The sequence below is a fragment of the Dermochelys coriacea genome, chromosome 3 (genome assembly GCF_009764565.3).
Source record: "Dermochelys coriacea isolate rDerCor1 chromosome 3, rDerCor1.pri.v4, whole genome shotgun sequence".
Classification (NCBI taxonomy): domain Eukaryota; kingdom Metazoa; phylum Chordata; order Testudines; family Dermochelyidae; genus Dermochelys; species Dermochelys coriacea.
This window is the reverse complement of record NC_050070.1, coordinates 43,850-59,572: the sequence shown is the minus strand read 5'-3', so window position 1 is coordinate 59,572 and position 15,723 is coordinate 43,850. Positions and strand designations below refer to the sequence as shown.

At 43.7% G+C, this 15,723-nt stretch overlaps 1 protein-coding gene across 5 annotated transcripts in view; it reads left to right on the top strand.

Moving 5' to 3' along the window:
* The window catches only part of GPN1 (GPN-loop GTPase 1), a 131,736-nt gene extending 116,260 nt beyond the window's left edge, over positions 1 to 15,476 (top strand). For 3 of the 5 annotated variants that reach the window (XM_038394972.2, XM_038394973.2, XM_038394971.2), the window contains 3 exons: positions 7,954 to 8,166; positions 9,038 to 9,129; positions 14,166 to 15,476. In XM_038394972.2, the coding sequence (XP_038250900.1) occupies positions 7,954 to 8,166; positions 9,038 to 9,129; positions 14,166 to 14,450 (590 nt within the window). In that variant the 3' untranslated portion in view covers positions 14,451 to 15,476. Of the gene's footprint in view, positions 1 to 7,953; positions 8,167 to 9,037; positions 9,130 to 14,165 lie in introns of those variants that run through there. The other 2 variants (XR_006279605.1, XM_043509916.1) reach the window with 2 other exon arrangements.
* Positions 15,477 to 15,723: the final 247 nt, after the last annotated feature.

Genomic DNA, 15,723 nt, shown 5'->3' with positions numbered 1-15,723 from the left:
GATTATCACTACAAAAGTTTTTTTCTCCTGCTGATAATAGCTCATCTTAACTAAATTAGCCTCTTACAGTTTGTATGGAAACTTCCAACCTCTCTCTCTATATATCTATATCTATAATCTTCTTACTATATGTTCCATTCTATGCATCCAATGAAGTGGGCTGTAGCCCACGAAAGCTTATGCTCTAATAAATTTGTTAGTTTCTAAGGTGCCACAAGTACTCCTGTTTATTTTAGTCATGGGGATTTTTAGTAAAAGTCATGGATAGGTCATGGGCAGTAAACAAAAATTCACTACCTGTGACTCGTCCATGACTTGTATTATATACCCCTAACTAAAACTTGGGCCTGGGGGCTGCCGGGACCCCTACTGGTGCTGGGGAGGAGAGGGTGGGTGTCGTCGTGTGGCCTGGGACCCCTGCTGGCTTTGGGAGTGGGAGGATTAGCAGGGCTGGCAGTTTCCCTACCCAACTCCACGTGTCCCTGCAGCTCCTAGGGGTGAGGGAGGGAAGGCCAAGGAGGGCTCTGTGCACTGCCCCGTGTCCTGGAACTGCAGCCAATGGGAGTTGCGGGGGCAGCACCTGTGGCTGGGGGCAGCACATTGAGCCTCCTGGCCCCCTTCACCTAGGAGCTGTAGGGACATGCCGGCCACTTCAGGGGAGCCCTCCAAAGTAAGTGCCACCGCGCACCCCAACCCACTGCCCCAGCAGCGGCCAGTGCAGCTGACCCAGGGGCTGCCTGATCTGCTTTGGCAGCCCCAGAGCCAGCCACACCAGCCACTGCAGAAATCACAGAGGTCACGGAAAATCATGGAATCAATGACCTCCATGACAGACACACAGCCTTATCTAAAGTAATTCCTACAACTTGACTTTTGTTTTCATATTTCTTAACATGTTCTTCTAGAGGTGAGAGAGTTGAAACTATCCCCTATACTTAGAATCATAGAATCATAAAATATCAGGGTTGGACGGGACCTCAGAAGGTCATCTAGTCCAACCTCCTGCTCAAAGCAGGACCAATCCCCAACTAAATCATCCCAGCCAGGGCTTTGTCAAGCCTGACCTTAAAAACTTCTAAGGAAGGAGATTCCACCACCTCCCTAGTAAACGCATTCCAGTGTTTCACCACCCTCCTAGTGAAAAAGTTTTTCCTAATATCTAACTTAAACCTCCCCCACTACAACTTGAGACCATTACTCCTTGTTCTGTCATCTGCTACCACTGAGAACAGTCTAGATCCATCCTCTTTGGAACCCCCTTTCAGGTAGTTGAAAGCAGCTTTCAAATCCCCTCTCATTCTTCTCTTCCGCAGACTAAACAATCCCAGTTCCCTCAGCCTCTCCTCATAAATCATGTGTTCCAGTCCCCTAATCATTTTTGTTGCCCTCCGCTGGACGTTTTCCAATTTTTCCACATCCTTCTTGTGGTGTGGGGCCCAAAACTGGACATAGTACTCCAGATGAGGCCTCACCAATGTCAAATAGAGGGGAACGATCACATCCCTCAATCTGCTGGCAATGCCCCTATTTATACATCCCAAAATGCCATTGGCCTTTTTGGCAACAAGGACACACTGTTGACTCATATCCCGCTTCTCGTCCACTGTAACCCCTACGTCCTTTTTTGCAGAACTGCTGCCTAGTCATTCAGGCCCTACTCTGTAGTGGTACATGGGATTCTTCCGTCCTAAGTGCAGGACTCTGCACTTGTCCTTGTTGAACCTCATCAGATTTCTTTTGGCCCAATTCTCTAATTTGTCTAGGGCCCTACTTGCATGAATCTGTGAGCATAGCCACTGAAAAAAGGAATTGTGAGACAGTGGTAGCTGATATTTGTTACACATCATCAAGAAAGGGATGGATAATAAGACAGAAAATATCATATTGTCTCTATATAAATCTCATGGTACGCCCACACCTTGAATACTCTGTGCAGATGTGGTCGTCCCATCTCAAAAAAGATATATTGAAATTGGAAAAGGTTCAGAAAAGAGCAACAAAAATGATTAGGGATATAGAACGGCTTCCGTATGAGGAGAGATTAATAAGACTGGGACTTTTCAGCTTGGAAAAGAGGTGACTAAGGGGGGGGTCCGACAGAGGTCTATAAAATCATGAGTGGTATAGAGAAAGTAAATAAGGAAGTGTTATTTACTCCTTCTCATAATACAAGAACAAGGGGCCACCAAATGAAATTAATAGGTAGCAAGTTTAAAACAAACACAAGAAAGTATTTTTTCATGCAATGCACTGTCAACCTCTGGAACTCCTTGCCAGAGGGTGTTGTGAAGGCCAATATTATAACAGGGTTCAAAAGGGAGCTAGATAGATTCATGGAAGATAGGTCCATCAATGGCTATTAGCTAGGATGGGCAGGAATGGTGTCCCCAGCCTCTGTTTGCCAGAAACTAAGATTGGGTGACAGGGCATGGATCAGTTGATGATAACCTGTCTGTTCATTCCCTTTGAGGCACCTGCCATTGGCCACTGTAAGAGGACAGGATATTGGGCTTGATGGACCTTTGGTCTGACCCAGTATGGCCGTTCTTATACACAAGTAATCAAAGGAGGCCAGTCTATTTTTTTTTAATTGATCTTTAAATATTCAGGGTAAATAGGACTAATCCCCTGAGATGGTTTATTAGATGGATGGGATCTGAGTTACCCAGGAAAGAATTTTCTGTAGTATTTGGCTGGTGAATCTCGCCCATATGCTCAGGGTTTAGCTGATTGCCATATTTGGGGTCGGGAAGGAATTTTCCTCCAGGGCAGATTGGAGAGGCCCTGGAGGTTTTTCACCTTCCTCTGTAGCATGGGGCATGGTTGACTTGAGGGAGGCTTCTCTGATCCTTGAAGTTTTTAAATCACGATTTGAGAACTTCAATAGCTCAGACTTAGGTGAGGTTTTTCGTAGGAGTGGGTGGGTGAGATTCTGTAGCCTGCGCTGTGCAGGAGGTCAGACTAGATGATCAGAATGGTCCCTTCTGACCTTAGTATCTATGAATCTATTTTTGTGTTATATTTTTAATTTTTGTTAATCCTTTTTCTATCCAAACTGTCTTTAGCATGGAGTTGGCCATGATCCTGAGGTGCGGGTTATCCCAGAGAAGTAGAAGAAGAGAATTAGTGAGATCAGATGCTGTAATCATAATGCATTGCAAGATGCCCCACGTAGATGCAAGATTGGATTTTTCTTTGAGTGTGGAAGCCTCTTAAGGTGTATATAAAAGATGAGAGGGAACACAATTGCATAGCTAGGCTTTTTCAGTGTCAAACAAGGCTGATGTGTATAAAGAGTTACTGGAGGGGAAATACCATATAAATTGCATGGTAAGCCTATTTATTTGAGAAGAGAGCAAGGAAGAGAACTTGAAAGGCAATAGGCTAATACATCTAAATACAAAATGTAAACATGAAAAATACAATAATATATAAAACAAATCATTCATAGTGTATCAAATGCCCTGCACAAGTGAATCACTAGTGCAATTTAAGATTTAGCTTATATAGTCTGCTTTACATGTCAGGAGTGTTGGCTGTTCCAAGGAATTAGTGGTTATTGTAACACAATCCATCCACAAATCTGGTGAAGAGAATCTGTCTGGCAATGCAAGTTGTGATGATTAGTGCAGATAATACTTCAGTCTATAGATGGCACTGTATACCTCAGCTTAGTGTCAAACTATTACTCTGTGCATTGCAGTGCTACAGAATTGTCTTTACTGTTTGGTTTGTGGCAAATTGCCAGCACTACTATGATGGGTCTCACACTTTCTCTTCTTGGGGTGGGGGTGGGGGGTATCAGGGCACTGTTTCTTGCCCCTGAACTGGGATATTAACTGCCCTACTAGTGTCCTAGGGGAGGGGAGTAGAGAGGGAGGGACCTGGGCCTGCCCTCTACTCCAGGTCCCAGCCCAGGGGTCCTAGGGATAGCAGTAAACCACTAGAACTAGCGGTTCCTTCCCCTGGGCTACTTCCCTCTTCTACCCTTCAGCTTATGGAGCTTCCTACCCTCCCTCTGCACAAACCAGGTGTCCCTTTACCTAAGGTCTTGGTCTTCTTAGCCCACCGCAGCACTTCTCCAAACTCTCCTCTGCTTCCCTCCAAACTGCTCTTTGCTCCAATGCTAATCCACTCTGCTTCAACTCCTCCAAACTTCTCTCTGCTCCAACACCAATCCACTCTGCTTCAACTCCTCCTCTTGTCTGATTGAAGCAGGGAGTTTTTATCATGTGACTGGCTTCAGGTGCTTTAATTGCATTTGATACCGTGCCACATGGGGAATTATTAGATAAATTGGAGAAGATGGGGATCAGTATGAACATCAAAAGGTGGATAAGGAATTGGTTAAAGGGGAGACTGCAACGGGTCCTACTGAAAGGCGAACTGTCAGGTTGGAGGGAGGTTACCAGTGGAGTTCCTCAGGGATCGGTTTTGGGACCATTCTTATTTAATCTTTTTATTACTGACCTTGGCACAAAAAGTGGGAGTGTGCTAATAAAGTTTGCAGATGATACAAAGCTGGGAGGTATTGCCAATTCGGAGAAGGATCGGGATATTATACAGGAGGATCTGGATGACCTTGTAAACTGGAGTAATAGTAATAGGATGCAATTTAATAGTGAGAAGTGTAAGGTTATGCATTTAGGGATTAATAACAAGAATTTTAGTTATAAGCTGGGGACGCATCAATTAGAAGTAACGGAAGAGGAGAAGGACCTTGGAGTATTGGTTGATCATAGGACGACTATGAGCTGCCAATGTGATATGGCTGTGAAAAAAGCTAATGTGGTTTAGGGATGCATCAGGAGCGACATTTCCAGTAGGGATAAGGAGGTTTTAGTACCATTATACAAGGCACTGGTGAGACCTCACCTAGAATACTGTGTGCAGTTCTGGTCTCCCATGTTTAAAAAGGATGAATTCAAACTGGAGCAGGTACAGAAAAGGGCTACTAGGATGATCCGAGGAATGGAAAACTTGTCTTATGAAAGGAGACTTAAGGAGCTGGGCTTGTTTAGCCTAACTAAAAGAAGGTTGAGGGGAGATATGATTGCTCTCTATAAATATATCAGAGGGATAAATACAGGAGAGGGAGAGGAATTATTTCAGCTCAGCACCAATGTGGACACAAGAACAAATGGGTATAAACTGGCCACCAGGAAGTTTAGACTTGAAATCAGACGAAGGTTTTTAACCATCAGAGGAGTGAAGTTTTGGAATAGCCTTCCAAGGGAAGCAGTGGGGGCAAAAGATCTATCTGGTTTTAAGATTCTACTTGATAAGTTTATGGAGGAGATGGTATGATGGGATAATAGGATTTTGGTAAGTAATTGATCTTTAAATATTCAGGGTAAATAGGCCAAATCCCTTGAGATGGGATATTAGATGGATGGGATCTGAGTTACCCAGGAAAGAATTTTCTGTAGTATCTGGCTGGTGAATCTTGACCATATGCTCAGGGTTTAGCTGATTGCCATATTTGGGGTCGGGAAGGAATTTTCCTCCAGGGCAGTTTGGAGAGGCCTTGGAGGTTTTTTGCCTTCCTCTGTAGCATGGGGCATGGTTGACTTGAGGGAGGCTTCTCTGCTCCTTGAAGTCTTTAAACCATGATTTAAGGACTTCAATAGCTCAGACATGGGTGAGGTTTTTCATAGGAGTGGGTGGGTGAGATTCTGTGGCCTGCGCTGTGCAGGAGGTCGGACTAGATGATCAGAATGGTCCCTTCTGACCTTAGTATCTATGAATCTATGAATTGGCTTCAGCTGCTTTAATTAATTTATAGCAAACTTTCTTCCCTATACAGGGAATAAGGCTCTCTTCTAACACTCTCCTGCTCTCTGGACATGCTGTATTACAGGTTCTAAAGGAGATCAGTAGAAGAGTTCAGTGCAGCTGGTTATTTGTTAGGAACTGGAAGATTATATAAGTGAATATTACCATATCTACAAGGATACATAGGAAAACATACTGATTTTTAAACTTGTTGATGTATGTTTTTTATGATAAAAAAATATTCTGGTGCTTTTGGTCAAATCTGATCTCAGTCTTAGCAATGTCTGCCAACCTTCAGAGTGAGTTTTGCAAAAATCTTGTGGAGCCTGCTAAATCCATAGAGAAGGTGGATAGTTACTTGATGTATCTAACATTGGTCCCCTTCAGGATTTGTTTTATGCCATTGAATGCAGCCTTCTTTTTGTTAAATGCAGCTGAGAAGTCAGGAAAAAAGAGAAATTTTGTGGCCTTTGTACATAAGGGTTTCAGCTTTTCTGGCAGCATTCTTTAGTGTTAGTTTGTCACTGAACTTCAGCAGCTTGAAGATGATGGGATTCCTGCTTTCTAGTACCAGGCATTCAATGAGCCCTTTCAATAGCTAATGGGAGCAGCTGGGGTCCAATTTAAGTAGGTCAGGGGCAGCTTCTGAAGAAAGATGATGATATCCATCCTCTCAAAGCCCTCAGCAGTGCCCAAGTGGCAAAAGTTGTTTTTTCAAGATCTGTTTTTTAAATCACCTTGATTTTCTTCCAGTTTGTCTAATCTGAGTTTTAAGGAGTCAGTTTCTTCTTTAATTTCACTATTTCAATGGTAGTCTTTTGTAGCTCATTTTCCAAGTGAACCGTTCAGGATTTTACATTACATATAGCCTTTAGAGAGGCCATGAATATCTTTCAATATTTAATCTAGTCAGTCTGTGAGGAATTCTTTCAGTGCCACAATATCCTGGGTTAGGTTCTGCTGTGGCCTTGCATTCTCCCACTTCAGTTGCTCAGGTGATTCAGGCTTAGGTGTTTTGTTGCCCCTCATTTTGTCACTGGAATCTATAGTCAACAGTTTGAAGTTTATCCAGGGGTTTAATTTAAACTTTTATGACAGAAAGTTATTGGCAGTGTGCTAGGAAAGTAATTATTAGAGATGACTTGATATGTGGGGAGTGAGAAGTCTGGGACTAGGCAGCCATCTTCCTCCCCGTTTTCACCCCCAAATGGGTGAATTTAAACCACTGATAGTTAAAAAAAAATTGCAAAGAATTTGAAGAAGTTCTAGGTGCTGCCAAGGACTAAAATGAGGCTTTCCCATATATTTTTGAAATGTCGATAGTGGTCTTGTTGTTTGGAGCATCAACTACAACATGTGAGAAATCCTTTTCTTGTTTGAAAATAATTTTATCACACCTGAGGATGAGCATGACCCATGAAAGAAAGAGAAACAATTCTCCTGTCATATGAAAGTGAACTGACTTGAAAACTGAACCTTGCATGTCTTTGTGGAGGAATGAAGGCACTATTATCCAAGAAGACTTCAACTTTAGTGTCATGAACAGTCTTTACGTCACACAGCACTTTCATGTTCAGATCTATACTTTTATATTTCTGAATCTTTGAATTTTTGTGCATGCTTGAATATTTGCTATGCTGAACAATCACATAAACATGCATTTTATTTCTTATTTCATAAAAATAGTTTTAAAAGGCTTCTGATTGAAACTGCATTTTTCACTAAGTACATGAATTTATGAAGGCAAACCTCAGTCTGCCTCCCCGAGTAAATGTCTTAGCTACAGGGAGTGGCACCAAGTCTCAGAACCTGGGTCACTGGCTTTCTAGGGCTTGGGCTGGAGAGCTAAAATGTAGATGTTTGGGCTTGGGCTGTAGCCCATGCTCTGAGACTCTACCCCCTTGCTGGGTGTCAGATCTCAGACTCCTGCCTGAGCCTGAACATCTACACTGCAGTTTTATAGCCCGCATGACCAAGCCCCATAAACCTGAGTCATCTGACCTGGGCTAGCTGTGGCCATGCTGTAGGTCTTTTATCACAGTGTAGACATACCCTAAAGGGATTAGCTTCCCCACAGGATAGATGGGAAGGATGCTGCGTGTGCAGCACTATGAGGATTAGCAAACTGTATGCAAATTGAGTGTTTTTAATAGAGTTAACACTGTCCTTTCCCTTTAGCTTATCACAGGCCAGACAGGAGTGTGGAGATCCGGTCTGCCTTTTACTCTCCTCTCTGCAGCTCAGCAACCAACAGTATCTACATCCATAGCTTTCTGGAGCATCTGAATGGGCTAGTGAGGAATCTCAGCTGTGAGGTCTTTGAAAAATACACTGAGTGCATCTGGCCCTCGCAGGAAAGGAACCACTCTGAAGTGTGGATGACTGTGCTGAGTAAGAGCAAAGCTTGTTACTTAACCCTTAATGTGTTTACAGATACGAAATTACAACCATGATCTTGCTGGCCCTTCTCATCACCATTGCCTCTGGACATGTATTTAATCACAGTTTGCATTTCCAAGCTTCCTTCAGACAGCCAAAGTCCCTCACCAAAGGTGACATGAATAAGGTGGTAGAAGCCCAAGATCAGACTACAAACCAGGCTTCAAGCTGCTGCAATACTGATCAGGTAACAAAATAACACAAGGGCCCCTTTCCTCTTGCAGTGGCATAAGTCAGGTGTAACTCTGCTGATATCAAGAGAGTTATGACTGGGTAAGCAAGAAGAGAGTTTGGCCCAAACAGTTTATGTCATCAACTTATTAAACTAGCATTTATTGGAGAAGCCTGGAGCCTGGGTTACAGCATCTGGCGAAGGCTGACTTCAGGCTTGCAGCTATCTGCAGGAGGCTCGGAAATGTCTATGGGAATTGTACATTTAGACATTGCATATTGTTTTCCGACGGGAGCATGATACTTTCTTCCCCCTTAAACCCAGTACTGTTGAATATGAATGCAAGTAACAGGTTTATTTGTCTTGTTCCTGAGAGAAAAGTCAATTCCCAGTGTCCAGGATGGAATCAAGGCTAGAACCCAGAGCCAAGCCTGAATTCAGAGACATACTGAGGCATACAGATGCTTCTCAGAAATGACAGCGACTTCTTTGTAGCTATGCTTTGTGGATTGTGTACAGTGTCTGGAATGATCTGGACATCAGTAGCCATTTACAGTTGTGAAATGCTAACATACAAGGATGGATGGATAAATACTATGAGACAATGCAGGAGCTGTCAGTGACCATGTTTGCTTTATTATTTCACCACAGTGTTTCCTTATGGAGTCATGTGGGAAATTCATTGCCCACCAGAAAGTATGAGCAAAAACTGTGAACAAGACATCAAGGATCGCTCTAAAGAGGTGATGTATCTGCTGTAATTGGTACCAGATTCCAAATCAGTATCAGAGTCCTAGCTCAGAAAGCAAAATTGTCACAAAACTGACTAAACACACCGTAGAGGAATTGCAGATCATTATGGCTGGAAAGCTGGGGCAGTGTCCCAGGTTCCTGATCATTCACAGATTCCAAGGCAAGAAGGAGCCATTGTGATCATCTAGTTTGACCTTCTGTAAAGAAAGGCCAGAGAAATCCCCCAAAAATAATTACGAGAATCTATCTTGCAGAAAATGTTCCAATCTTGATCTAAAAATTGTCAGTAACAGAGACTCCTTCATGACCGTTGGTAAATTGTTTCAGTGGTTAATTACCCTCAGTTGTAAAAGGTGTATGCCTTATTTCCAATGTGAATTTGTCTAGTGTCATCTTCCAGCCATTGGATCATGTTAGATATTTCTCTGCTAGTCTGAAAAGCACATTGCGAAATGTGTTCCCTGTGTAAATTCTTTTAGACTGTAATCAAGTCACCCCTTAACTTTTTCTTTGTTAAGCTAAATAGATTGACCTCTTTAAGCCTATCACTATAAGGCATGTTATATAATCCTTTATTCATTCTCATGGCTCTTTTCTGAACCCTCTCCAATTTATCAACCTCCTTCTCGAATTGTGGGCACCAGATCTAGACACAGGATACAGAGGTAAAATAACCTTTCTCCACGACTCAAAATCCCCCTGTTTATACATCCTATGATTGCATTAGTTCTTTTGGCCCCAGCATCACACTGGGAGCTCATGTTCAGCTGATGGTCCACCATGACCCCCAAATCTTTCTCAGAGTCACTTAGTTCCCCATCTTGTAAGTATGCTCTACTTCTTTGTTCCTACCACCCTATCTGGAGGTGAACACTTCTCACAAAACAATCAATCTGTATCTGACCTATCAGTCCTCAAAGGAAATCTGCACAAGACTTTCAAAAGATGAGCCTGGGAGCTTAAATTAATTAATCTGCTAGTCACTAAAAATCATGGACTGAACAGAGACACTGGATTTATGGTTTATTACAACAATCTGTAACCCACAACCCCCCTCTTTTTGTCTTATGACTGCAGAGGTGTTAATTGGCCACTCTACTTTGAATGGTCCCTTATACAATATATGCTAACTACTTATACTAAACAATCTGTTCCACCTTACATTCAGCTGAGATGCTGGGAATACCTTTCCCAGACCTGAAGAAGAGCCCTGTGTGGCTCAAAAGCTTGTTTCTCTCACCAACAGAAGTTGGTCCAATAAAAGATATTACCTCACCCACCTTGTCTCTCTGAAACCAAAAAAGGCATTTTACACTTTGGCCTTTGCTGCGATTTCTGTTATTTTCTTCTCATTGAGTAATGGGCTTATCCTGTCCTTGGTCTTCCTCTCACTTCTAATACATTTGTAAAATGTTTTCATGTTACCCTTTATGTCCCTAGCTAGTTTAGTCTCATTTTGTGCCTTAGTTCTTCTAATTTTGCCTCTATATACTTGAGTTGTCTTTTTTTTTTTTAATGAATCCTTCATAATTTGACCTAGTTTCCACTTTTTGTATGACTCTTTTTTGAGTTTCAGGTCATTAGCTGGGGACCGACTGGCTAAGCAGCTGTTCTTCAGAAAAGGACCTGGGGATTACAGTGAACGAGAAGCTGGAGATGAGTCAACAGTGTGCCCTTGTTGCCAAGAAGGCCAACAGCATATTGGGTTGTATTAGCAGGAGCATTGCCAGCAGATCGAGGGAAGTGATTATTCCCCTCTATTTGACACTGGTGAGGCCACACCTGGAGTATTGTGTCCGGTTTTGGTCCCCCTACTACAGAAGGGATGTGGACAAATTGGAGAGAATCCAGCAGATGGCAATGAAAATGATTAGGGGGCTGGGGCACATGATTTATGAAGAGAGGCTAAGGGAACTGGGGTTATTTAGTCTGCAGAAAAGAAGAGTGAGGGGGGATTTGATAGCAGCCTTCAACTACCTGAAGTGGGGTTCCATAGAGGATGGAGCCAGGCTGTTCTAAGTGGTGGTAGATGATAGAACAAGGAGCACTGGTCTCAAGTTGCCGTGGGGGAGGTCTAGGTTGGATATTAGGAAACACTATTTCACTAGGAGGGTGGTGAAGCACTGGAATGGGTTCCCTAGGGAAGTGGTGGAATCTCCATCCTTAGAGGTTTATAAGGCCTGGCTTGAGAAAGCCCTGGCTGGGATGATTTAGAATCATAGAATCATAGAATATCAGGGTTGGAAGGGACCCCAGAAGGTCATCTAGTCCAACCCCCTGCTCAAAGCAGGACCAAGCCCCAGTTAAATCATCCTAGCCAGGGCTTTGTCAAGCCTGACCTTAAAAACCTCTAAGGAAGGAGATTCTACCACCTCCCTAGGTAACGCATTCCAGTGTTTCACCACCCTCTTAGTGAAAAAGTTTTTCCTAATATCCAATCTAAACCTCCCCCATTGCAACTTGAGACCATTACTCCTCGTTCTGTCATCTGCTACCATTGAGAACAGTCTAGAGCCATCCTCTTTGAAACCCCCTTTCAGGTAGTTGAAAGCAGCTATCAAATCCCCCCTCATTCTTCTCTTCTGCAGACTAAACAATCCCAGCTCCCTCAGCCTCTCCTCATAAGTCATGTGCTCTAGACCCCTAATCATTTTTGTTGCCCTTCGCTGTACTCTTTCCAATTTATCCACATCCTTCTTGTAGTGTGGGGCCCAAAACTGGACACAGTACTCCAGATGAGGCCTCACCAGTGTCGAATAGAGGGGAACGATCACGTCCCTCGATCTGCTCGCTATGCCCCTACTTATACATCCCAAAATGCCATTGGCCTTCTTGGCAACAAGGGCACACTGCTGACTCATATCCAGCTTCTCGTCCACTGTCACCCCTAGGTCCTTTTCCGCAGAACTGCTGCCGAGCCATTCGGTCCCTAGTCTGTAGCGGTGCATTGGATTCTTCCATCCTAAGTGCAGGACCCTGCACTTATCCTTATTGAACCTCATTAGATTTCTTTTGGCCCAATCTTCCAATTTGTCTAGGTCCTTCTGTATCCTATCCCTCCCCTCCAGCGTATCTACCACTCCTCCCAGTTTAGTATCATCCGCAAATTTGCTGAGAGTGCAATCCACACCATCCTCCAGATCATTTATGAAGATATTGAACAAAACGGGCCCCAGGACCGACCATTTAGTTGGTGTTGGTCCTGCTTTGAGTAGGGGATTGGATTAGATGACTTCCTGAGGTCTCTTCCAACCCTAATATTCTATGATTCTATGATTGAAGATGTCCTGGTTAAGCCAGGTGGTTTCTTACACACTTCCTGTGTTTTTGATGCATTGGGATAGTTTGCTCTTGTGCCCTTAATAACGTCTCTTTAAAAACCTGCCAATTCCTCTGACTCCTTTTCCCCTAGACTTGCTTCCCATGGTATCTTAACTACCAATTCCCTGAGTTTGCTAACGTGTGCCTTCTTGAAGTCCATTGTCTTTACTCTGCTGTCTTCTCTCCTACCATTCCTTAGCATCCAGAACTCATTGTTTCATGGTCATTTTCACTCAAGCTGCCTTCTGCCTTCAAATTCACAGCCAGTTCATCATGGTTTGTTAGAATCAAAACTAGAACACCTTCTTCCCTAGTCACTTTCTTCACCTTCTGCAATAAAACATTATCTCCAATGCATTCCAAGAACTTGTTGAATAATCATTACTCTGCTGTATTATTTTCCCAACAGATTTCTGGGTAGTTGAAGTTCCCCATCGACACCAAATTATGTGCTTTGGATGATTTGTTGTTGGTTTTTAAAAAAACTCTCATCCATCTCTTCGCCATAGTTAGGTGGTATATAGTAGACCCACTGCCATGACATCATCCTTTTTAAACCCTTTTTATCCTTTATCCAAAGACTTTCAACTGTTCTGCTTCCTGCTTCTATCTCAACCTCAGTGCAAGCGTATACATTTTTGATATACATGGTAACACCGAACACCTCCCATTTTTCCCTGCCTGCCCTTTCTGAACAAGCTTCTTCTATACCAATATTCCAGTCATGTGAATTATCCCACCAAGACTCTGTGATGCCAATTATATAATAATTGTGATTATTCACTAGTATTTTTAGTTCTTCCTGCTTATTCCTCCTACTTCTTGCATTAGTATACAGACATCTAAGATGTTCATTCAGTTTCCCCTCTATATTCTCTCCTGTCTCCTTTGCCCTGCTATGATTGCCCATGATCCTCCGAGATTCTGACCCTTCACCCAGGTCTCTATGTTTTGGACCTATCTATGGGCTTTTGTCTCCTGCCCCATCTAACCTAGTTTAAAGCCTTCCTCACTAGATTAGCCAGTCTGTATCCAAAGATACTCTTCTCCTTTCTTGATAGGAGAACCCCATCTCTACTCAGCATCCTTCTTCTCAGAACAACATCACATGGTGGAGGAAGCCAAAGCTGTCCTGTTGACACCATCTGCACAGCCATGCAGTCACCTCCAGGATGCGTCTGTCATTGCCTAGGCCCCTACCATTGACTGAAAGGATAGATGAGAACACCACCTGTGCCCCCAGCTCCTTCACCATCACTCCCAGAGCCCTTTAGTCACTTCTGATCTGCTCAGGGTCATACCTTGCGGTATCATTAGTGCCCACATGGATTAGGAGCATTGAGTAGTGGCAAGAGAGCCGCATGATCCTCAGCAATCCTTCTGTAATGTCTCCGATATGGGCCCCTGGCAGACAGCACATCTGGCTGGCTGGCAGATGGATGCCTCCTTTCCCATTAGAAAGGAGTCACCAATCACCACCATCCTTGGTTTTCTCTTGGGCATGGGGTCCATGATCCTCCCAGTCTTGGGACTACATGGCATCTCCTCCTCCATCTTTGGGGGAGATTCTTCATCCCTCATTGCCAGGGCAGCATACTGTTTTTTTTATCTCTGTGGTTGGTGGGCTGGGAGCCAGGGGGAAGTGGAAAATATAGATGTTATTGACCAGGTGAATACTGCTAATTGTTTTCTTGACTCCTCACAGGCCTATGAGAGAATTCATCGCTCTATCGAGGTGCTGAATGAGTTTCAGATCCATGAGGGGAATCTGCCTCCTTTGCACTACAAAGTTGGGTCACTTCTGGCCTATAAGATGGATCATTGTAAGCCAGGGTTTGGTAAAAGTAACACTACAGATGGGTGTTCCAACTGTTGCAGTAAGTCAATTGTCAAAAAATCTTTCCACCCATCAGTGGGTCATAATCCTCACTGGGGATTGTTCCTATCACAGACTTCACACTGGAGCCACTTTTGTTATACTAATGTCTAGAAATGGAGATGAAGATGCAATTCTTAAACACACCATGTAAAAATTCATTACAAGTATATAGAGGCTGTAGGAAAATGTACACACAAACATTTCTTTTCTTGATGAGCCATGGGATATCCATTAATAAGATGCTCTTTCCTGCACTGGCTCCATCACTCTAACCTTTAACTCTGATAGGAATCCTCAGTTTGAGTCTCTGACCCTAAATGTCACTGCATCTCTTCTTTTAATGGTTTTACAGTTGCTTGTTCCCCAGGGCTGTACAGCTCACTGAATACAGTCACATGTACCATTTGCCCCCTGGGTTCTTACAATGAGCATTATGGGAAGACAGAGTGTGAGACCTGCACGAGGAGCTTGGTGACCTATCACAAAGGGGCTACGTCCAGTGAAGACTGCGGTGAGTAGTGAGGGCTTTCCTAGTCCAGTAAGTAACGCTTCTGTAGTGACAGTAAAGCATGCTTCCCAACAGGAGGTAGGTCTGTGCAGCTCAGACAGGAGGAATCATTCCCAGCTGATAGCATCTTAGCACAGCTTCTGCTGTCTCTGTGGCTCACCTGTTAGAGTTATACAGCAACCTATGCGTTGCAAGATATGGTGACGTATACAGTGCAGCTTCTGAGCTCTGCTCATGTTTGGTGTCTGGATCCCAGTTGTCATACATCGTCAGACAAGGATGGGAGCTCCAGCTCCAAGTTCCTGTCTGTGAGTTTACCCTTTCCATGCTAGTCCCAGCAGCTAGGCTTGGTAGAGCCTACAGAAACCCGAGCCACTTCGTCTGGTCACCCTCACCTTTTACAAGTCTCCCCAGCTAGTCTTCCGTGCATTGAGGGTTGCAGAAATCCATCAGGCATTGATCTCCAGTTCTGGTAATGCTGCTGTATCTATTTCAGTCCCTGCCATCTCGCGTCTGGTGCTGATGCTGTGTGTATTCACCTTTGGAGTCACACCATCCATCCTCTTTGTTTCAGTGTACATGTAGGTCTGTTTTTAGATTCTTTAAATAAAAATAGGTAGCAGTTAGAACATTCCCCGGTTCCCTTCCCTTGTTGTGCCCAGGGCCTCATTACTGCTTTAGTGGGTGGCCTGACTATTGGGTGAAGCTGAATCTGGAACACAGAGATGCAGGGGCACTCCCTGCAGTGTGGAATGGATGAACCCTTCTTAAGGAACATAGCTGCCTGAAAAAGCTGCTGGCATTGAGAATTTGAGACTGAGCTAGGGAACATTGCTTCGTGTGTCTGTAGTGCCCAGTGCATTGCACCCCCCGCCC